General features: G+C 38.0%; 1 protein-coding gene across 3 annotated transcripts in view; it reads left to right on the forward strand.

Annotated features, from left to right (window-relative positions):
• The window catches only part of DACH2 (dachshund family transcription factor 2), a 252,170-nt gene that overhangs the window by 158,218 nt on the left and 75,111 nt on the right, over window positions 1–18,841 (forward strand). For all 3 annotated transcript variants that reach the window (XM_065077857.1, XM_065077858.1, XM_005512245.4), the window contains exon 3: window positions 8,669–8,800. In XM_065077857.1, coding sequence (XP_064933929.1) covers window positions 8,669–8,800 — 132 coding nt within the window. The remainder of the gene's footprint in view (window positions 1–8,668; window positions 8,801–18,841) is intronic.

Here is an 18,841-nt window from a genome sequence, read left to right on the forward strand (position 1 = left end):
TCAAATAAATCTGGGACTGTCCGCCTGGGGGATGTTGCTATATGATAGTGCCCGGTGCTGGCCGGGTGACAGTGTGTGCCAATATCCGGGGTTGTCCTCATAATTAAAGAATTATTGAAGTTACCGAAGCATTCCTGCTCTGCAGGCTCTGAGGTCTGTGTCAAAGGTCTATTTTCCTTTTGGGGCTGATGGTAACCACCTTTGGATTCTTTCTTGTGGCCTCTGAATATTTAGCTCTTTGGAGCTAACTTTTTTTTTTCCTGTAAATGGAATTTATTTTATATGTTGTTCTCAGGGAGGTGATTTAACATGTTTCTGATTTAGTTTTTAATTTTTCAAGTCCTTATCTCAAAGATTTGTAATCTTTATTCCATGACAGCATTATGAAAGCATAAGTGGATAGTTTGAGAATTTGGATTATTATGAGCATTAGTTTAACCCGTCTTATCCTTACTGAAATCTAATGCATGAACTTGTCACTCTTATGATGTATGAAAACACTTTTAAAGTATATCCCATAGTGTAAGAGTTTTTATTTTATGTTGAAAATTTTCATTGATATGACTAAAATTGCATCAGGTATGCACAGAAGAACATGCAAATTATCTGTACAGAGTGATTGTGATCTTTTCAACAATAATTCAATGGCTGATGTTATCTGTCTTGTGTATGCATCCATCTTCTGAAACCTGTAGATCAAAAGTGGGGTGGTCAGTCAATCAAATATACAGAGGAAGGTAAAGGTCACAGTAGTGCAGCATACTAAAAGTATTACGCATTATGGTCTTGACAAATCATTCTCGTGGCATAGATTGTAAAAAAGAGCAGAAAATGTCACAAAATTAATCAGTTCTCATGAGACATACTGTAAGAATGAAAGAAAAAAAACAGTGTAACCCTCTCAATCCTCTTTGTAGTTTTGATTTTTCTGTTTCCCTCCAATAAGGTAAGCTGCCGTTTTGTTTGACGTAAGATACCAGCTACCTTTCTGGATGTAAGCAATCTGTGAAATATATAGATGGGTATTACTGTGTATCAGTTTGAACAGTAGCGTTCATGTTAACATAGGTTTACGCATGAATTTGGGGTTAGAATTCTGCACACTTCAAATTAAGCCTCTTGGGTTTAGACAAGAAATCCGACAGGTCTTCGGTCATCATGTCTTCGTGTGGATCAAGGACAGGAAATACCTCAGGTGCAGGGACTTGATGGAAGTTGTTCATGTTAAAAACATTTCCAGTCCTTGAGGTGGGTGTCAGGGAGGGTAAGATCAGGCTGTACAAAACACAGAGGTTATAACTGGGGTGAGAATCCTGAAGACTAGAGGCAGACATGGGATGAGAGCATCTGGAAAGCAAATTCTCCCTTTTATTTTAAAGTGAACATCCAAATTTGTAAGTATCAGGACTTTTGTTACTGCCTAAATATGTGTGAAATCAGAGAATGACAACCTCTTACTCCTGTGAATTATTCCGAGGAGTGGCAGGGATGTTTGTTTCTAATCTTGTTTATGCTCATGTGAACTTTTGCATGAAATTATATTTTAGAATTAAAATAAGGTGAGCAAGCACACAGTGTTAAACAGAAATTACTAGGATTGCAACACCAAGCTGTCAAAATTTCAGAAACGTTCATGCAACCCTAATTCAGATCCCTTGAGCATTTGGCAAAGTCTTCAAATTGCATTATCACATACTGTTTTTTTTTTCCCCAGAATAACTGCCTAGTTGATGATAGAGAATCGATTGACCTGTGGGGGAAGCAAGGTTGTGTGATGAAGAGACCTGTCTGTAGGTCTGTCCCTCTCTGTCTGCTGCAGAAGTGGAGGCTGTGTAGGGAATAAGGGGCTGCACAAGGGCAAAGGATAAAGTCTCTCAAGTAAAGGCTGTGTGACAATTCAGTGTGAATTGAACTGACTGGAGCTTCTCTGTGGAAGATTAATTTCCCACAATTCCTGACAAATACACATAATATTTGTTTGGGTTTTTTACTTCCTCAATAAGATTGTTTTTCCATAGTATAGTTTCTTCACATTTTAAAGTGGTGATGTTTAAAAATTAGGCCACTCAAAAATTTTAACCATTGTCTGAGATGTTTTGCTAAGGATGGTCATCCATAGTCTCTGAAGTTTCATTAACTGAATGTGGTTAGAGAATTAGTCTTTATTTTCTCTTTCACTCTGAACATGGAACAGAATAAATACTTGCAAATTTTCTACTGTAAAAATATTTTTTTCTTGTTGCAAAATGGGAGAGAACATATTTTTAAAATATGGTTGTATTATCAGAATGACTGGCTGTAGGTATCAGAACAGATGAAAGAAACTCAGCTGCTGTAATCCATTTCTTGGCTATTGACTACGTTTCAGCTTGGCAATGTCAAATGGATGGAGCATGGATTTCAGTCTGGGCTCCACGTTTGTCCTCCCCAGGCCGGGGGTGAATTCTTGCATAACTTAGCCCATGATAAAGCTTCATGCTATGGTGCTTATTCTGAACTTCCATCCTCTGCCCACAGCGGCCAATTACTCACTAAGTTCTTTTCTTACAGTCTCTCAAATGTTTCACGTTGTTGGATTATTATGATCTCTCCGAAATGGTAGCTGGAGCATCTTTGAACAACCTTTGAAAACAGAACATGCACCAGAGCTAAAACTTTCCTGCAGTTTCTGGTTGAGTCAGTTTACCAAAATGGAAAAAGTCTGCAGTAACAAGACTTACATGTTTGGACCTGTCTCCAAACTGCTCTAACACTTTGGTAATTTCAATGTTCTTATTCAACAATTTGGTTTCACTGTCCATCGTGTTAGTAGTTGGATTTTACCTGTTTATCACTAAACAAGGATGATTCTGTTCAGCTACAGAGAAGCCTGCACTTTCTGTTGTGAATGTTTAAATTTGCTAGTACATCCTTGCAGGCATTCTGAAAATGTAAAGTCCATTATATGCATTTATTTTATTCATTTCCCTGTTGAAGAAAATGGGAAAGGAATTGTATCCTTTTCAGTCTTCCAAGGCCTAATTTATTGAATGTTTCAGAATTGTTTTCACTGTTTGCAATATGGTATCTCATATTAACAGTTCATACTACCAGATGTTTCATTATTCCTGTTTTAGCACATCATACTTGACCCATAGCCGCTTTGAAAGCAAATAACAAACAAGCCGATGCACAATGCTTGACTGTTAGACTGAAATAATACGGCAAGGCTAAACTGGTTTTCATTTTTCCTTTTGAATATTATTAATTGCAATGTGTTGACTGTTAATTTAATTAAATGTTTTGTTTTACTATAAGACCATTCTTCAGCTCACTGACTCACCGTTTCATTTAATTAATTGAAAACCTCGAGATTTGATTACTTATAGTTCTCCTTTAGTTAATTTACTTGTTCACAGTTCTGACACAAAAGCTTTCAAACTAATATGAAGGGGGAGCACAGTCTGACTAATTAAGGAACTGAAAAAAATAGATGTAGCTAGAGTACAAGATTAGCAGATACTCAGGGTCACCTTAAAATGCTCCGGGTCCTTGTATTCACCATGAAAACTCAATTTTCAATGACTGGACATTAGTTAAACATGGAGGATTCACTTGCATGCGAGACATCCTGGGTACCTCCGAGTGGGAATGTAATTAAGTTTTAGTTTCTGATGTCTCCGGGAAGGTATTTGCTAATCAGTGATGTTTACTTGAGGCGAGAGACACTGTCCCCTTGTCACCTGGTGCTCTTGGAAGCTGGTGGGTTTGGCACTGCCATATGATGGGAGGCTGGCCCTGGGGGGGAAACACAACAAATGACCTTGGAGTTGTGATCTTTGGGCCATGCACTAAAAGTGCCCGGTTTTGTTGAAATAATTCCTGAGACTTCACAGAGGAATAATTTTCAGTAGTCTTTGTATCGGCATAGGGAACATTTGAGTAAACAATTAACCATGAACTTTAATAGAATGCAGACAAGGGATGGAAGAGCCTCTCAGGCCTTCATGCCCTCTCAAGTACCTTGGTTTTGGGACCAGAGGATGAGTTCAGTGGGCCCAGCCCTCACAGAAGCAGCCAAGCCTCACAGCACATCCGTAGAATCACTGAATAGTTTGGGTTGAAGGGACCTTCCCAGCTCCCCCAGTGCCACCGCTGCCATGAGCAGGGACATCTTCACCAGCTCAGGTTGCTCAGAGCCCCGTCCAGCCTGGCCTGGGATGTCTCCAGGGATGGTTCATCCACCACCCTTCTCGGTAATCTGGACCGGTGTCTCAGTGTAAAAATTTTCTTCCTCATGTCCAGGTCTGTTCCATCTCCAACACCCCACAGCAGCGGCTCTTCCCCAGAGCAATGTGGCGTGCTGTGTTGAGTAGGCTGAGTACGGATCAAAAAACCTTGATTTTAAAACTGTTTGGTGCTTAGGTACATTTTAACTGCAGCTCAGAATATAATTGCAGAAATTTTTTTCAGTGCAACCTTAGCGTTAAGCCTGGTGGTTCGTGTGTCCTTGAAGGGTTATTTCGGAGTTAAATTCCCGTGTTGTACAGCAGAGTTATGCAGACTTGTCAAAGGGAGAGTAGACAGCGTACTGACAAAACCGAAATTACGGAATGAAGATTACTAATGGCAGTTGGTTGTTTTGCCATATGCACGGTGCAGGTGTACCTGAGTGCACACCATCACAATCTGTTATGCACTTGTAATCAAGATGCATCTATAGAGAGCTGACCCAGAACGCGGCTCCGAGGTTCCTGCGGTAGCGCTGATGTGTCTCTCTCAAAGTTCCCCACAGCTCTGCAAGGAGCCGCTGTCTTTGGCCAAGGCAACTGGTTCATGGGCTGCTGTGAGCAGGACCAGCTCGTGGTTGCTATTGGATAACAGCAGTTTTGAAAGGAAATCACTGCAACCATGATGAGAGTCGTGCTTTGTTGTCGTTAGTGTTGTAAAGGTCGTACGTGTTTGATAATGAGCGGTATGTAGTTTATTTCCTGGGTGTGTAGTGATTATTCACAGCTGGCAGAAGATAGCTGAAGAAAAGGAGATTTAAAGTGTTAATGGAGAGAAAAAAAACGGAAGCTTTGAAGTATCTAATCCAGCATGTCGCTTTTCCTAGGGATCCTTTTTTTTTTCTTTTAAGGTGAAAGGAGAGGAATAGATGTATACATTACAGCAGTTTTCAAGTACATTTTTCAAAGTGAGGTACTCTAAGTGAGATTCTGCTGCTGATAATGATTCATCTGAGGGGATGGAAATGATTCTTCAGTTCTTTGTAGATCTTTAGATAAGTCAGTTGAAGAATAGCCCTCTTTGCCACAGCTAGCCAGAGCTGAGTCAATTACAGAAAGGAGTTTTATTAATAGTTAAATTAAATAGTAGCTTCAGTGTGTTAGCCATGGCAGTAACCTTAATTGAAGATTATGCCAATGGGTGATTTGCTCTACGTTTTCTTCCATCATTTCAATCAGTAGCACGCCCTTACTGCTGAAACCATTTGCTTTAACCTCAATTTTATTAGCTTTCAGAAATGCTGAAGAATTAGTACACTGTTTCTAAACTGCCTCATACAGTCAGATTCTGGGACTTTTACTGCTATTATAGTTCAAGTAAGAAATTGTATAGACTGGGGAATAAATGAATGAGAGTATAAAGACTTTGCTGATACTGAGCTTATGCCTGGCTGCCCGGGATCTTCAGACTGTCAGGCTTTCTGCATCAGGACTGTGCTTTACTCTTTAAACTTTTAATGCTGAAGCAGAGTGACTTTGGTGTGGCAGATGGCACAGCATAGATTTCTGATACATCACTGTTTTTTGGCTGTTGTCCTTATGGCAGCTGTGTCTGGTTAGGGAGTTCAAAAATGCCTGACAATAATTACCTTTCATTTCTGCAGGCAGCATCGTGGTGATTTTGGGACTGTGTATATTATTTTCTGTTTGTTCCTTGATACCCTTTCTACCTTATGCTCGTGATACAATTATTCAGTAGAAGTTTATGTGGTTTGTTTGGTTCGGTTTTGTTTGTGTGGTGTGTTGGGTTGTTTTGTTGTTGTTGTTTGGTGATGGTTTTGTGTGTTTTGTTTTTGTTATACAGTGCCCTGGGTAATTTTTTGTCTTGTCTTTTCACTGAACATTTAACTAAAGCTCTGAATTCACTTTCCATTCCCTGTTTATCTCCTTATTAATAGTTTCTTTACTCCTTTGTTTATTTAAACTAAATCAAGTTTTATTACTCACAGTATCAAGAACCTGTATAAATATTGAGCTAGATGAAAATATTTGCTGGGATATTGGTTCATCTGTATGTATTTGGGTGCATATAAATGATAAAAAGTTATGATAAAACCGTCCACGTTCAGACTCTGTATTTTTTGTAACCTTTACATAAATGTGGATTCTTTGCAAATGGATTAGAAGCATAAAGTGCAAAGAGAGAAGGCTGGGAGTGGGTACAGGTTCTGAAAATGCTTTGGTGGTGGTTGGGATAAGGAGGAACAGTGCAGGTGTGCAGGTAGGCAGGCGAATCACACAGGTGCCTGGAAGTCTTCAGAACAGCAAATTCCTCAGAAGACTTGTGCTGGTGCTTGTTTTTTTGAACTTCCTGAAAATAATGTGAAATTCAATCAAAGAGCAATCTCACTTCCTTTCCCTAGAAAAAAAGTGGAAACATTTATAGATTATTTAATCTTCTCCAGAAAGTGTGTGAACAGTTTTATCTTTGAAGATGTATTCTTTGATGGATCAAGTGTGAGTGATGTCAGCCACATAATTTGTAAAAACAGGAGTTAAAACATCAGGATGTTGTATCTGCCTGGTTAAAAAAAACACAAACCTTTAGCATTTGCAAAAGAACTTTACAAAGGGTATTAGGAAAAAAAAACAAATAACAAGTGAAGTACCGTTACTGTATAGTGATCTTCTGTATGAGGTGAGGACTGCATTAAATGACCTGAAAGACAAGATTGTTGATGTTATTTTCTGGACTTACTTTTACATATTTGTATTTAATGTATCTTAAGAATGAAGTTGCTATAATCTTTCATGTATCAATGACAAAGCAGTAGAACGATATTTGTTGGTCCGCAGCAGTGCTCTGGGAACCCGGGCTGTGCAGCTGCAGGTTGGGTTGGTGAATGCTGAGGGCTCTTGGGCAGGATGGGAGGAGGACAGAGGTTTGTGTGAGTCCCCTCTCGTCACCTGTCGTCTCCAACCTCCTGATGTCAATCGGGACTATTTTTGCTGAAGTTGACCAAATTGCTGTAGCCATGTGTGATAATGTCTCCCTCCTCCATGCAGTTCGAGTCTATTGCTCGCTTGCTTACTTAAGTTGTATTAAAATAATGAGGACTTTTGTGAAGCTTATTATGGGAGCAGCAGAACTAATCTAAGTGTCCAATTCATAGCAGCTTTTGAAAGAAAGTATTCTGATTTATGAATGTGTGGCAGTATAGGATGTGCAAATTATTAGTTCACTTTAATCAGTATCTAATCTCTCAGTAAGCAGTACTTTGCAGATTACTTAATTCTGTCGTGATACATGATATCACTGTGGAGTGATAGAACATGCACCACCAACAAAAATTCATGGGTTTTGGTAACTGCAGTTCAGTGATTCTGTGGAACTATTGCACGGTTGATGACAAGATAGCTGGTACGAACTGTTTAGCTTGCTTTTGAGCAAATGACAAAAGCAAGTCATACTACACTTGGAGGAAGACAAACCCATTTAATCCATAACTGAATGAATGAACAGTTATACCAGAAGAGGTCTTTTGGTTGCATGGCCTTATCCCCTGTATTTTCCTGCAAGACAGATGAACTTCAGATAAGATATTTTCAGTCGTATCTTTCCCAGAGTAAAAGTAATTTTATACTGTCTGGAAGAAAATCTGATCTCTTACCAACCATTTAAAATGCTAAAACTTTAAAAGTTTACTCTTACAAAATATTATATTGGGAATCTAAATAAAAATAAAATAATTATGATAATGACGGTAACCTGTAGCCTGACACTTCTTCTCTTTTACCATTGGAAATTAACTGGTTTTCAGTTACTTGAAAATCTTATACCACGAACCCTCCATAATTCTGTAAACTTGTTCTGGTCTTGATGGTCTGTTAAAGGTGGGTTTGAGTTTGTAGTTACCCATATTGTACTTTTTTTAACATTTCCAGTGTCATTTTCCAGTAGCAATAATGTTAATCCAAACCAACACGTCTCATGAGAAGACAAAATAATATTTAAATATGTAATGAATTAGTAGAGCATTGATTGTTCCATGTTAATTGGCTTTGAGCTGTTGAAATTGAGGAATGTATCTTACTAGTGTACTTGGAAATTTTGTAGCAGCTAAATAAGTCAAGCAGAAAGTGATCAAAGTGACAAAATGATCAAAGTGAAAGAAATGATATTTAAAACTATAATCAAAAGGATCACCATTAAATAAATATTTCTTTGTGCTATACATATTAAAAAAACCCATAAAAGAACTTTAAAAAAAAATCTTTATAATGATGTACTGAAATAACTCGACTTTAAAATAGTGTTCAGAATAACATTACCTAACTGGACTATGAATGTGCGTTGAATTTATGTGACTTATTCTCACTGAAAGGAATTGTTTTGTTCGTCATATTTTTCAGTGCTGCCTTGTACGGAATGTTATTACATTTTGTTTCTATTTTTGCAGGTCTGACAGCGGCTGCCATGGCAGAGGCTATGAAGTTACAGAAAATGAAACTTATGGCGATGAATAGCCTGCATGGAAGTGGAAGTCAAAATGGAACAGAATCGGAAAATGAAGAGCTCAACTCTAACGCGGGTAAGAAACACTGTGCACATGAGCTGCAGGGGAGCCCTGAACACCTGAGTTTGTGCATGGGACACAAAATCAAAAATCTGTCTCAAAATCTTGTGCTCTTTTTTTTGTGTAAGCTTTGCTCTGCCAGTGTTAAATCAAAATTACCGCACCCATTCCTCTAACATTCCTCCAGCTTTCCTCCTAATAACCACCTTCATTTCTTTTATTTGCAAATATATTGTTGAAGGATAGTTTTATTATGTTAGAATACAGGCATTTTAAATTGTTCACAAAGTATCTTTGTAGTAACAGAAGACTTCTCTATTGGCAATAATACAGTGAGTCTAGAGTTCTCCTGTAAGTGGTGGAAAGTGTCCAGAACATCAGGTGGTTGGTACTCATTGTGAGTTCCACAGTTCACTGGAGAAAAGCAAAGTAAGGAGTGCTAAATCACCAGCTTTGAGGCTTTTCTGCATTTGGTTCTTTCCTTGAATGGATGTTTGCAAGCCACAGGTATGAAGGAGAGTCATGATAAATGTTTGTTGTGTCCCACCTGGCTGCAGTGACCTTGGGTGGGTGTCACTGGCACTGAACACATGCTCAGTGTGTGCAGCTTACATAAGCATTGGGATAAACTTGAACTGAAGTCCCCAAGTCCCAGCTCCACAGGAGTAGGGTTCAAAGTTTATGCCAGAAATGGATCCTTTGAAGAGCATATCTTCTTTATTTATTCTAATGTTCGTTTCGTGTGAAAAGATTTTTACTTGGATAATGTAGACAACCTGGAGCAAGATGGATCCATTATGTTACAGAAAGCAGCTAAATACATACTACAATAATGCCAGGTTCACTAGGGCTCTTTTTGTTTTTTGACACAAGCAATCCTACAATACATTCTTAGCATTTGGAAACTTAAACATCCTTTGTTTTCATTTTCAGTTCAAGAACACAGGCATTGTCTGATCTCTCATTGCATTCACACTTCTCTGAAGTCACACATGCATCTCTAAAGACGAAGCCACTCTTACCAGTTTGCTTGCTTGTATGGTGTATAGTGTATATGCATTGTACCATCAAGATGCTAATTTATTAGACCAATAAAGCAGCAGCTGGGAGGTCTTAGACTCATTTTTTCTAAAGGAATAACTTTGAATTCATGACAAATTATGCACAAAGCAGTCTTTCCAAAAGTGGTAGTGCCTTTTACTAATTCTGTGTACCCATCTGTATTGAAAAAATCTGGCTTCTAATTCATGCATTAAAGCCTTCCCCAGCTTTCTGGTATGTAGGATATGTATTTCTTATTCACCTCTCAGACCCTAATCAATTAGCGCTTATTGAATTCAGAAAAAAAGCACTGAAAATTCATATTTAGTTTGTGTAACTCTTACAGTCTGTGTGCAGTTCAAAGTGAATTATGAAGTTTCATGACATGCTAAGAAATATGACTGAAGACAGAATTCCTGCAGAGAAGCAAGGAAGCTTCATACAGAAAAAATGTAGGGTTAGTATTAGGGTTTTTAAAAGCTGCTGTACAAAAGCTTGTGCTAATTCAAATGTTCATAGCTTGGTGTGTTACCTGATATGGCAAAATTTGTATAGTTCATATGGGGAGAATCTAGAGTACATTAATATTATTTTAGGTACCTCGTTGACAATTTTTATGGGGGATTGTCATACCAGCATTTTGACAATACGTCATAAGTCTGCATATTCAATGTAAGTTCTCTGTGGTTTAGCAATTCAATGAGGTCTACAGCTGACTCAATTCCAATTTGAATGTTTGGAAGAATTTCCACTGGCTTTAGCTGAAGTTATAGTGTGGCCCAAGGATAAGGATATGGCGTCACTTGTGTAAAGATCTTTTCTCAATTCTTTCTTCTTTTCATTGCCTAATTCAGTAAAATTGCCAGGAGCAAATTTGCTGAATTGTGTGCCAATGTTGCTTGCAGATAGAGAAAGAACTACTACTAATCACATTAAATTCACAGTTTCCCCCCTTTTTAGTATCTAAAGTGCCAGCAGTAGGATCATTTTTGTAGTGCATAGTTTATCTATTGGAGGATAATTTTTTAAAGTTTTACATTGAACAGGTACAGCAGAATGTGTCAAAAAGGGAAACCAAAATGAAAGGAATGTAAAACTCAAGTATATAGTTCACTATATAAAATAACTGAAGAACTGTCAAATATTCACTATAGAAGACCCACTGGAGGCTGAGGTAGGGCATGAAGAGACTGGGCGTATACATTTTGTACTTTGATTCACTGTGAAGAGAACACTGTGATAATTCTGTGGGCCTGAAACCTTTACCAAATGTTTTGTTCCAGACTCTTACAGTTTAAATTACTATTAAAAACAAAATCAGGATGTGAAATGAGAAAGAAAATGGAATTTTGAAAATTTTTTTACAAAGAAGAGGTAAAAAGAAACGGAGCAAAGGAGTCAGAGGCTTCATAAGTGAGAAAAGCATTTTATTTTAGGAGAGAGACCTACAGTGTCTTTGATTTGAGGTTGTGTTTAATAGCTTCTGTAATGGCTGCAACATGACTCCGCATCTAGATTTCAGCATGAATAACAACCTGTTCGTGTTTCATTTAGCTCCAAATGAGAAATTCTGTCTTTTATTGTTTTAGGAAATTAGTCTGTGTACTATTGCTCCTGGAACTTTATAATTAATCACTAAAGGTTATGGCTGTGGAGAGTTTGTGGGAAATAGATGTCTGAATGATTATAACTGTAGCTGTCAAATCAGAAATATAGTTACACAGAGCGGAGGACCTTTTGCTTCCTTTGTGGGTTTTTTTGGTTTTTTGTTTCTTTTTTTTCCTTTTTACTCTAACAAAGACTTGAAGGGTTGCAGTTTTACCTTAAAAAAACTAAACAAACAAACTGTTGTTTTTTTACCTTAGCGTTACCCATTGTCTTCCTTTGGTGAACATAAAATACAATGCCACTAAATATTTCACATGAGGATGTGTGCCTTCCTCCTCATGCCGTAGTCTGATAGATTAGTGGTACAGTCTCTTTTGCTGTTGCTTGTTTTGAATTAAAATGATCCGTATTAAGTCCTGAAAGTTTATTGCCAGATTTTTTGGAGGTGTGTCATTATATACAGGCCATTAGGATAATAAAAACGTGGTGAGGATGCCTTGTCATATTCATTTCAATGCCCATCTGTATCTGTTGAAGTCAGTATGAAGTAATTGTGGATTTTCTTTTTTAGTAATGCCTCAAATGTCACCTCTGTAGTTTCTTTCTCTGTATTTGTGCACCTTTGACGATGGAAATTTTTCAGGAGTTTTGGTATCTGAAGCCAGAATTCGTGATACCGATTTACAACCTGAGCTCTAACTCTCAGGATCATTGACTGTATTAGAAATCCCCAGGTACTGTATTGTCCTCTAGGAAATTACAGACATGGAACTGAATCTTACGAACGTGTCTGAGGAAGTAGGGAGGAAAGTGTCACCTCTTTTCCTGCTTCTGGCCCAGCAGCTGTGCTTTCCCATCAGGCCCTACCTTATTTTTGTGACATTACAATAATCTCAGTGATAGTGGAGTTTAGTACTGGAATATTCTAAATAACTTATGTTAAAAAACATGCTGCAAGATACAATACTGAAACTGTGAAGAAAAAAAATGTACCAAAAAAAAAAAATCATGTATTTTTTTAATTGAAGTAATGCATTAGTTCACAGTGCTGTGAAGAATGTTGTTATACATTTGAACGTTAATGGCCTCCTTCCACTCTCTCTGCAGAAGAGAAAGAGGTTTTTTTGCACCTTCCTACTCATCATATGAAGTGTTGAAGCAAACTTCTCAGGCGCTTGAAAATCTCCTATTTAATCTGGCACTATAGGTTCTCTGGCCCCATAGTCCAGCCAATCTGTTCTTGGTGTCTGTCTCCATCTTCTTGAGGGCTTGGGAAAGAAGGTTGAATTTAGAGAACGATGTGGTTGGGGACATAGGTGTCTGGAAGTGGGAGAAGTTACATCCCTCTGAAATTTCAAATTCCTGGTGGCCATAAGTCTTTTTAAGTCCTATATTCCTCCTTTTTGGCTACTCCATGTGAGTCCTTGGAGATGAGGTGGAGATGAGGTCGCCATAGCCAAGGAAAGTCATGCTGTAAATGATAATGACTGATAACATGTGCCAGGAGCGATGTGGCCTTTCATATTCCACTTTGGAAAATGAGCAAGATCAAGAGTTGGAAGCTGGCAGCCGAAGGCAGGTGTGCGGGTCTCTCAAAGTGCCGCCACATCACCGATTTTGTTCTTCTATAGACATCACATAAACAAAGCAAAACCTCTCTGGTTGCGCAGAAGTATTTATGAAGATCATCTGTTTCATCATCATGCAATACTAATGTTAGGCAAAGCGTATTCTGGAAATTAACATATAATTGCCTAGGGAAATTTGAAACTTATTTGAAATCGGAGCTTCTTTTTTTTTAATAGCATGGCAGCAGGTAATTTGTACAAGTGTGTGATAGAACTGAAACATGAAGGATAGATTGCAAAATGCGGTATTGGTGATATTATCGGGATGTCCTTTAAGGATGCTGTGTTACCCAGCAGAGAAGGATCAGTGCACAGCGATCCGTGACAGTACCTGTTTGTACAAAACCTCAGTGCAAAGAATAAAGCAGTTATTTCCTTCTGTTGGCTTTTGGAGTTAGCGTGCATGATTTAATAAATGTGTTTTACTTTCCCAAGAGAGATATCAAACAGTACTAAGTGTTTCAGTGGTATTTCCTTAGGAAGTCAAAATGTTATTCTGTATGTAGAGTCTTGTTGCTTAATTTCCAGACAAGGAGCTAAGTTAGGCAGAAAAGAAAGGAAAAACACCCCGGTTTTGGCATATGAGGATCAGAGCAAAAGCTCTTCATAAAAAGAAATAGTGTTATCTCTTTATCCCTTCAGTACCTGCCATGCAGTTTTCTCATAAATGCAAACATCCTTCACAATCTGCTTAAAAAACCACAAATACATCACTCAGAGGAATATTTAAGGAACCATCAGGAGGGAAAATCTCATTGGTTTAATGGAATGCTGTCAAGGAAAATCAGCATCACAAACGACACAGGGGCAGAATTGATACTTTTGCACTGACATGTTAAAAGAAAATCCCATGCATTATTTAGAAAACCCAGAAATCTGTCAGCTGTATGATTGCCGAGTTAGCAGAAGCAGGAGGATGCTGCTCAAGTTGAAAAGAAACGCGTAGGCACAGATCCATATTGTAACCTTTCATGTTCTCCACCCACCATGAATACCCAGCTATTACACGGTCAGCATTTTTTAGTTTTTCTCTTTTAAAATTTTCAAGTGCTTCAAAAGTCAAAGGAGGTAGGTCTTTTATTCTAAAAAGCAGGATGCCGAGGCTGTTATTTTATTGTAAGAGTAAAAATGACAAGACCAGAGAACACATTTTTTTTTAATCCTGGAGTGCCATGCAGACTTCATGAAGTCATTTTTCCTGTTGTTAAAGCAAGTATTTTTGTGTTACATGAGCAGAGTTATTGTTTCAAAGATAATAATTTTATTTAAAGAACACAAAACATTCATGCCATTTAAAAAATATAACCGGTCAAAATGACTACTAATATTTTTAGAATCAGTTGAAAAGCTAGTAAAGCATACTTTTAATTTTCTTTAACTGTCCTTTTGCCAGGAGCAATGTGTACAGTCTTGAAGTAAGAGAGAGTTTAATAGGGTTTGTTTTCTGTGCAGTATCATCCAAAACTAGGCTTGTTTGACTCGAATAGGTTGCCCAGAGAGGTGGTTGATGCCCCATCCCTGGAGACATCCCAGGCCAGGCTGGACGGGGCTCTGAGCAACCTGAGCTGGTGAAGATGTCCCTGCTCACGGCAGGGGGGGCACTGGGGGAGCTGGGAAGGGCCCTTCCAACCCAAACCATTCTATGATTCTATGATGCCAGTGCTAGCAGATATATGAAAACATTTCATCCTAAAAATTGAGATATCTGTGCTACTTCTTCAGACACATACCTGCATTAGGCTTGGTGAGTGTGAATATACTTGTTTTCCATGCTGGCAGTTGAGGGCCGCACATAGCGGGTACAAAAACCTCCCTGTTTGGTGAGCACTGAGGGGGCAGGGAGCTGCTCATCCATGGACTGAGCACCAGGTGAGGTGGGATAGAATGGAAAGAGGGTAACAGTTGAGATGCACCCTTGTCCATCAAGCATGCAGATGGTGATGTGCGGTAAGTACGGCTCACAACATGACCGTGTTACACAGGCGATGGGACCAGGCCAGAAGACAGGCGGTGATGGTCAGTTTGTGCTTCAAAGATCTCCTGGAGATCAGAAGTGAGTTCAGAGCATCTCGCAGCTCCTGTCCAGCCCAGCAGTCTCGGATGTTTCCCTGGGGAAGGTTAGATGCTGCAATAAGTCTGTAATATTACATATTACTGTAATATTACGTGGTACAGTGTGTGTCTGAACAAAAAAACCTTCTGAAGCCCCTGGACGAGACGTTGGTTCCTCAGGGCTTGATGAAGATTCATGTCATGATGAAACTCAGTGGCTTTCAGGATGCACTTCCAACTGAAAACAAAATTCTCTGCTTTTCTCTGTAACTCTGGGGCATCTTTTTGTTTGAGAGGAATTTCTGGTTTTGATGCTTAACTTACACATGATGAAATTAATCAATATCTATATAATGTCATATGCTAATATAATCTATTTTAAAGATCAAGCAAATTTAAGTATTATTTAGACTTCTTTTTAGAAAAGTTCTTATTAAATGTCTAAGCTCTGGTTGTATGAATGCTTTTTGAGTCAATAATTCTCAAAGGTGTATTTTAAATGAATTCATGGCAATTAGATGCTGCTAAATGTTTATGAATTGAGAATATATCTACTTCTAAGTTTATATTTCAACAGTTAAATGTACCACACAATCTGCTTCCTCAGTATATTTTGGCTGTTACCTTAGTTGAAGTCAAAGAACTGCTGTTCCTTTTTTCCAGAGCATTTTTTTTTTTCATGAAGACACAATTCCTTATAATGATTTTTAACTTTTGCTGTAAAAAAAATGTAGTATAGAAAATCAGGATTCACATCTATTAAAAAACCCCATCCGAACGCCAAATAAAACACCTCCGGGTGCACACAGCATAATCACAAACAACCTCTCTGGATTCTTGCCATATCTACTATCAGAACAAAGTGCAGCAAAAGATAAACTAATGACAAAATGCAAATGGAATGGCTAAACTGTGTAGAATTGAGAGCTTTCGCGTGTCTGTCACCTTTCAGATCCTTTACAAATTTATAGTCTCCGAGTGCAGAGGTCTAAATCTTCAAAGCTTGAAAAGCAGAGGTACAGCATGAACTAATCTTCATTTTTTTCCCCTATCTTCTTACAGCAGCACTAATGGAAATGTATTTTGTTTAATGACTCTGAAATCCTGTTTGTAATTAGATGTGGGAATTGGTCTTACTTTGTAACAGATGATACTGGAATAATAATATGAGAGATGCTACGCTGAGACCACTATCCTCCTAAATCTATATCATTTTTCATTTTATTGACAGGAAATGTGTTCCTGGAACAAAGAGATTGATTTCAAGGAGTAGAAAAATAATGTGTAGTAAAAACTCAAATGAAAACATTTTAGCATTACTTTGAGTGTATCGCAAGAGTACATTAACCTTTTAACTTTGTTTTTAATTTCAGTAAACAGTCATCTTACGATTGTTGCTTTGTCACTGATATGATCTTTGAATTAATGTACCAAAAGGTAGGGAACTTTAATTAATGACAGGGTGCATACAATTAAAATGCATATCATATTTCAGAAGGATTATTCAAAAGAATTAATTTTTCTTGTTAAAACAGTTTTACAGTCGTAACCAGAGTCATTAGGAGTGGGCACAGAACATGTGAGTGCAGGCTGAGCTCACGCGGTCCTTCAGAGTAGTAGTGTTTTCCACTAGGTCTTGATGTCATAAATCATTTTGGCCACTGCAGAGCCAAGGCTACATTTTTCCCTTGGTTATAACTTCCCCATTTGTTAGTAGTAGCAGATATTCATGGTCAATGTCAACCTGCCGATGGACAGCAGGTTGCTCAGATTGTCCCTCATTAAGACAAGGCGCAGGAACTGCCACAGCACTGCAGGGAGCAATGCTTACCAGAAATGGGCCAGATTTAGGACTTTCAGTCTAAATTTTTATTAAGACTAATAGAGATTAGGTGCACTGCATTTTAAAAGGAAGAATCATTCCAGTTGAGATATTTCAGTGGGCTTCTGCAACTGCTGAAGGACACGGTGTGAGGGGTTCTGTCCTGCTCTCTGCAGGACGATGCGGCGTCTCTGGGCGTCTCTTCTTCTCAGGTCTTGAGGCTTAGTGGGAAAGGGAAGGAAAAAAGTGTGGTCCAGATATACCTCTCTGAAATGCCTTTTGTATTTTATGTTTTACTGTTGTTGGATAAAAGCAAAAGTGGTCCTGGGAGCAGGAACCATCAACTGGTGATCACATGAACTCTGGCAGTTTGGGATGCCAGTAATGCCGAGAAGGACGCTCATTTCAACTCAGTGCTTGGCAGATTTTCCACAGTGCTACCAAAGAACAAGAATAGTAAAGTACCATATGTCAAATACATTATTTTTTTTAGGTCCTTGTATGTACTCTGTTTCAAAAAAATCTCATCTGCCTATCATTTTGCATAAAGTAGCATATTTTGTTAAACACTCTGGTGTATTAGCACGCTTAATCAATGTGTTTTAATTTCCCGTTTCAGTATGTAAGGAATACAGGCAATAAAGAATTCCAGTATGTTAGGAAAAGCAAGTCTTAGTGATAGTTGCCTTTGTTAATACTAGTGAGTCATCTTCAATCTCACATAAATGATACTTTAAAAATAAAAAAGTACTTTAATATTTTAATTGCAATGTCTGGAACATTCTTGTTAAGGCATATATAAGTTAGGATGAAAACTGGCGTATTACCTTTGATGCAGGCCACATGCTGAGAGTCCCGCAAAGGACGTCACCGATTGTGATACAGCTGCCAACAGCAGGAGACTCATGAATTACAATTTCCATCCGATTTTTTAAAAAGTCCCCTAAAGTACAGTTAATCTATGTTTGAGGTAAGAAATACTTGTGATATGATCGTTTGGAAGATTTTCTCACTCGAAAAAATAGCATTAATAAAAAAAAAATAAAGTGTTTTTTTAGTTAAGGATTCAGTACAAATTTTTGCAGAGTGCCCTGAACTGACATTTTTGCAGCTGAGATTTGATAGCAGATTTACTTGCAACAGTTGGTGCTGTTTAAATGTCTGGCTGATTTGTGAATTTGATGAGACAGAAGTCACAGTGGTCTCAAGTCATTCTGCCTTTACTTGCACCCACCCAGCAAGAGGCGTCCCTTAGTTCTGGAGTAGGGACTATATGGGTCAAGGGGACATACACAGATCAGAACCCTATTACTTTTTATAGAATACCTTGGTTGTCTTGAATAGTTAGATTCAAGTTTTGTTTAATAAAGTTTAGATCCATAAGCAAATCAGGATTATGCATTTATTTCTGTGATTTTAAAAGTAAGCATCTGACAGTTTTGCATAATAGGTTATGCTTTCTGCTCCATATTCTGCTTAAAAAAAGCTGGAATCCAAAGCTGTGAGTGACATTTTGGTAGAATTTTAGCAAGTACAGTCATTACCAAATTAAAAATAGATACAGGTGGGTAGTCTATGTTTTTAGCTCCTTAAAAAATAATCGTTCTAGATTGTTCTAATTGCAATTGCAGAAGACCAGCAATGTTGTCCCAGACCAAGAGTAAATGTACTTTTATCACCAGAGTGTGTTAGAAATCTTTCATTTCCATGGCTGTGACAGCTTTTTCTCAAATGAAATTCATATTCTTAATTTCTTAGAAGATTAATTTAAATTCATAAGATCACTGAAGAATATTAAAACCTGGGCCATTTGGTCACAGGGAAGAAAATCTTATTGAGAGCATATAGTTGAAATTACTAGTTTGTCTGTAATCTAAAGGGAAAATGCATGGATTTTTAGTACAT

The sequence above is a fragment of the Columba livia genome, chromosome 12 (genome assembly GCF_036013475.1).
Source record: "Columba livia isolate bColLiv1 breed racing homer chromosome 12, bColLiv1.pat.W.v2, whole genome shotgun sequence".
Taxonomy (NCBI): Eukaryota; Metazoa; Chordata; class Aves; order Columbiformes; family Columbidae; genus Columba; species Columba livia.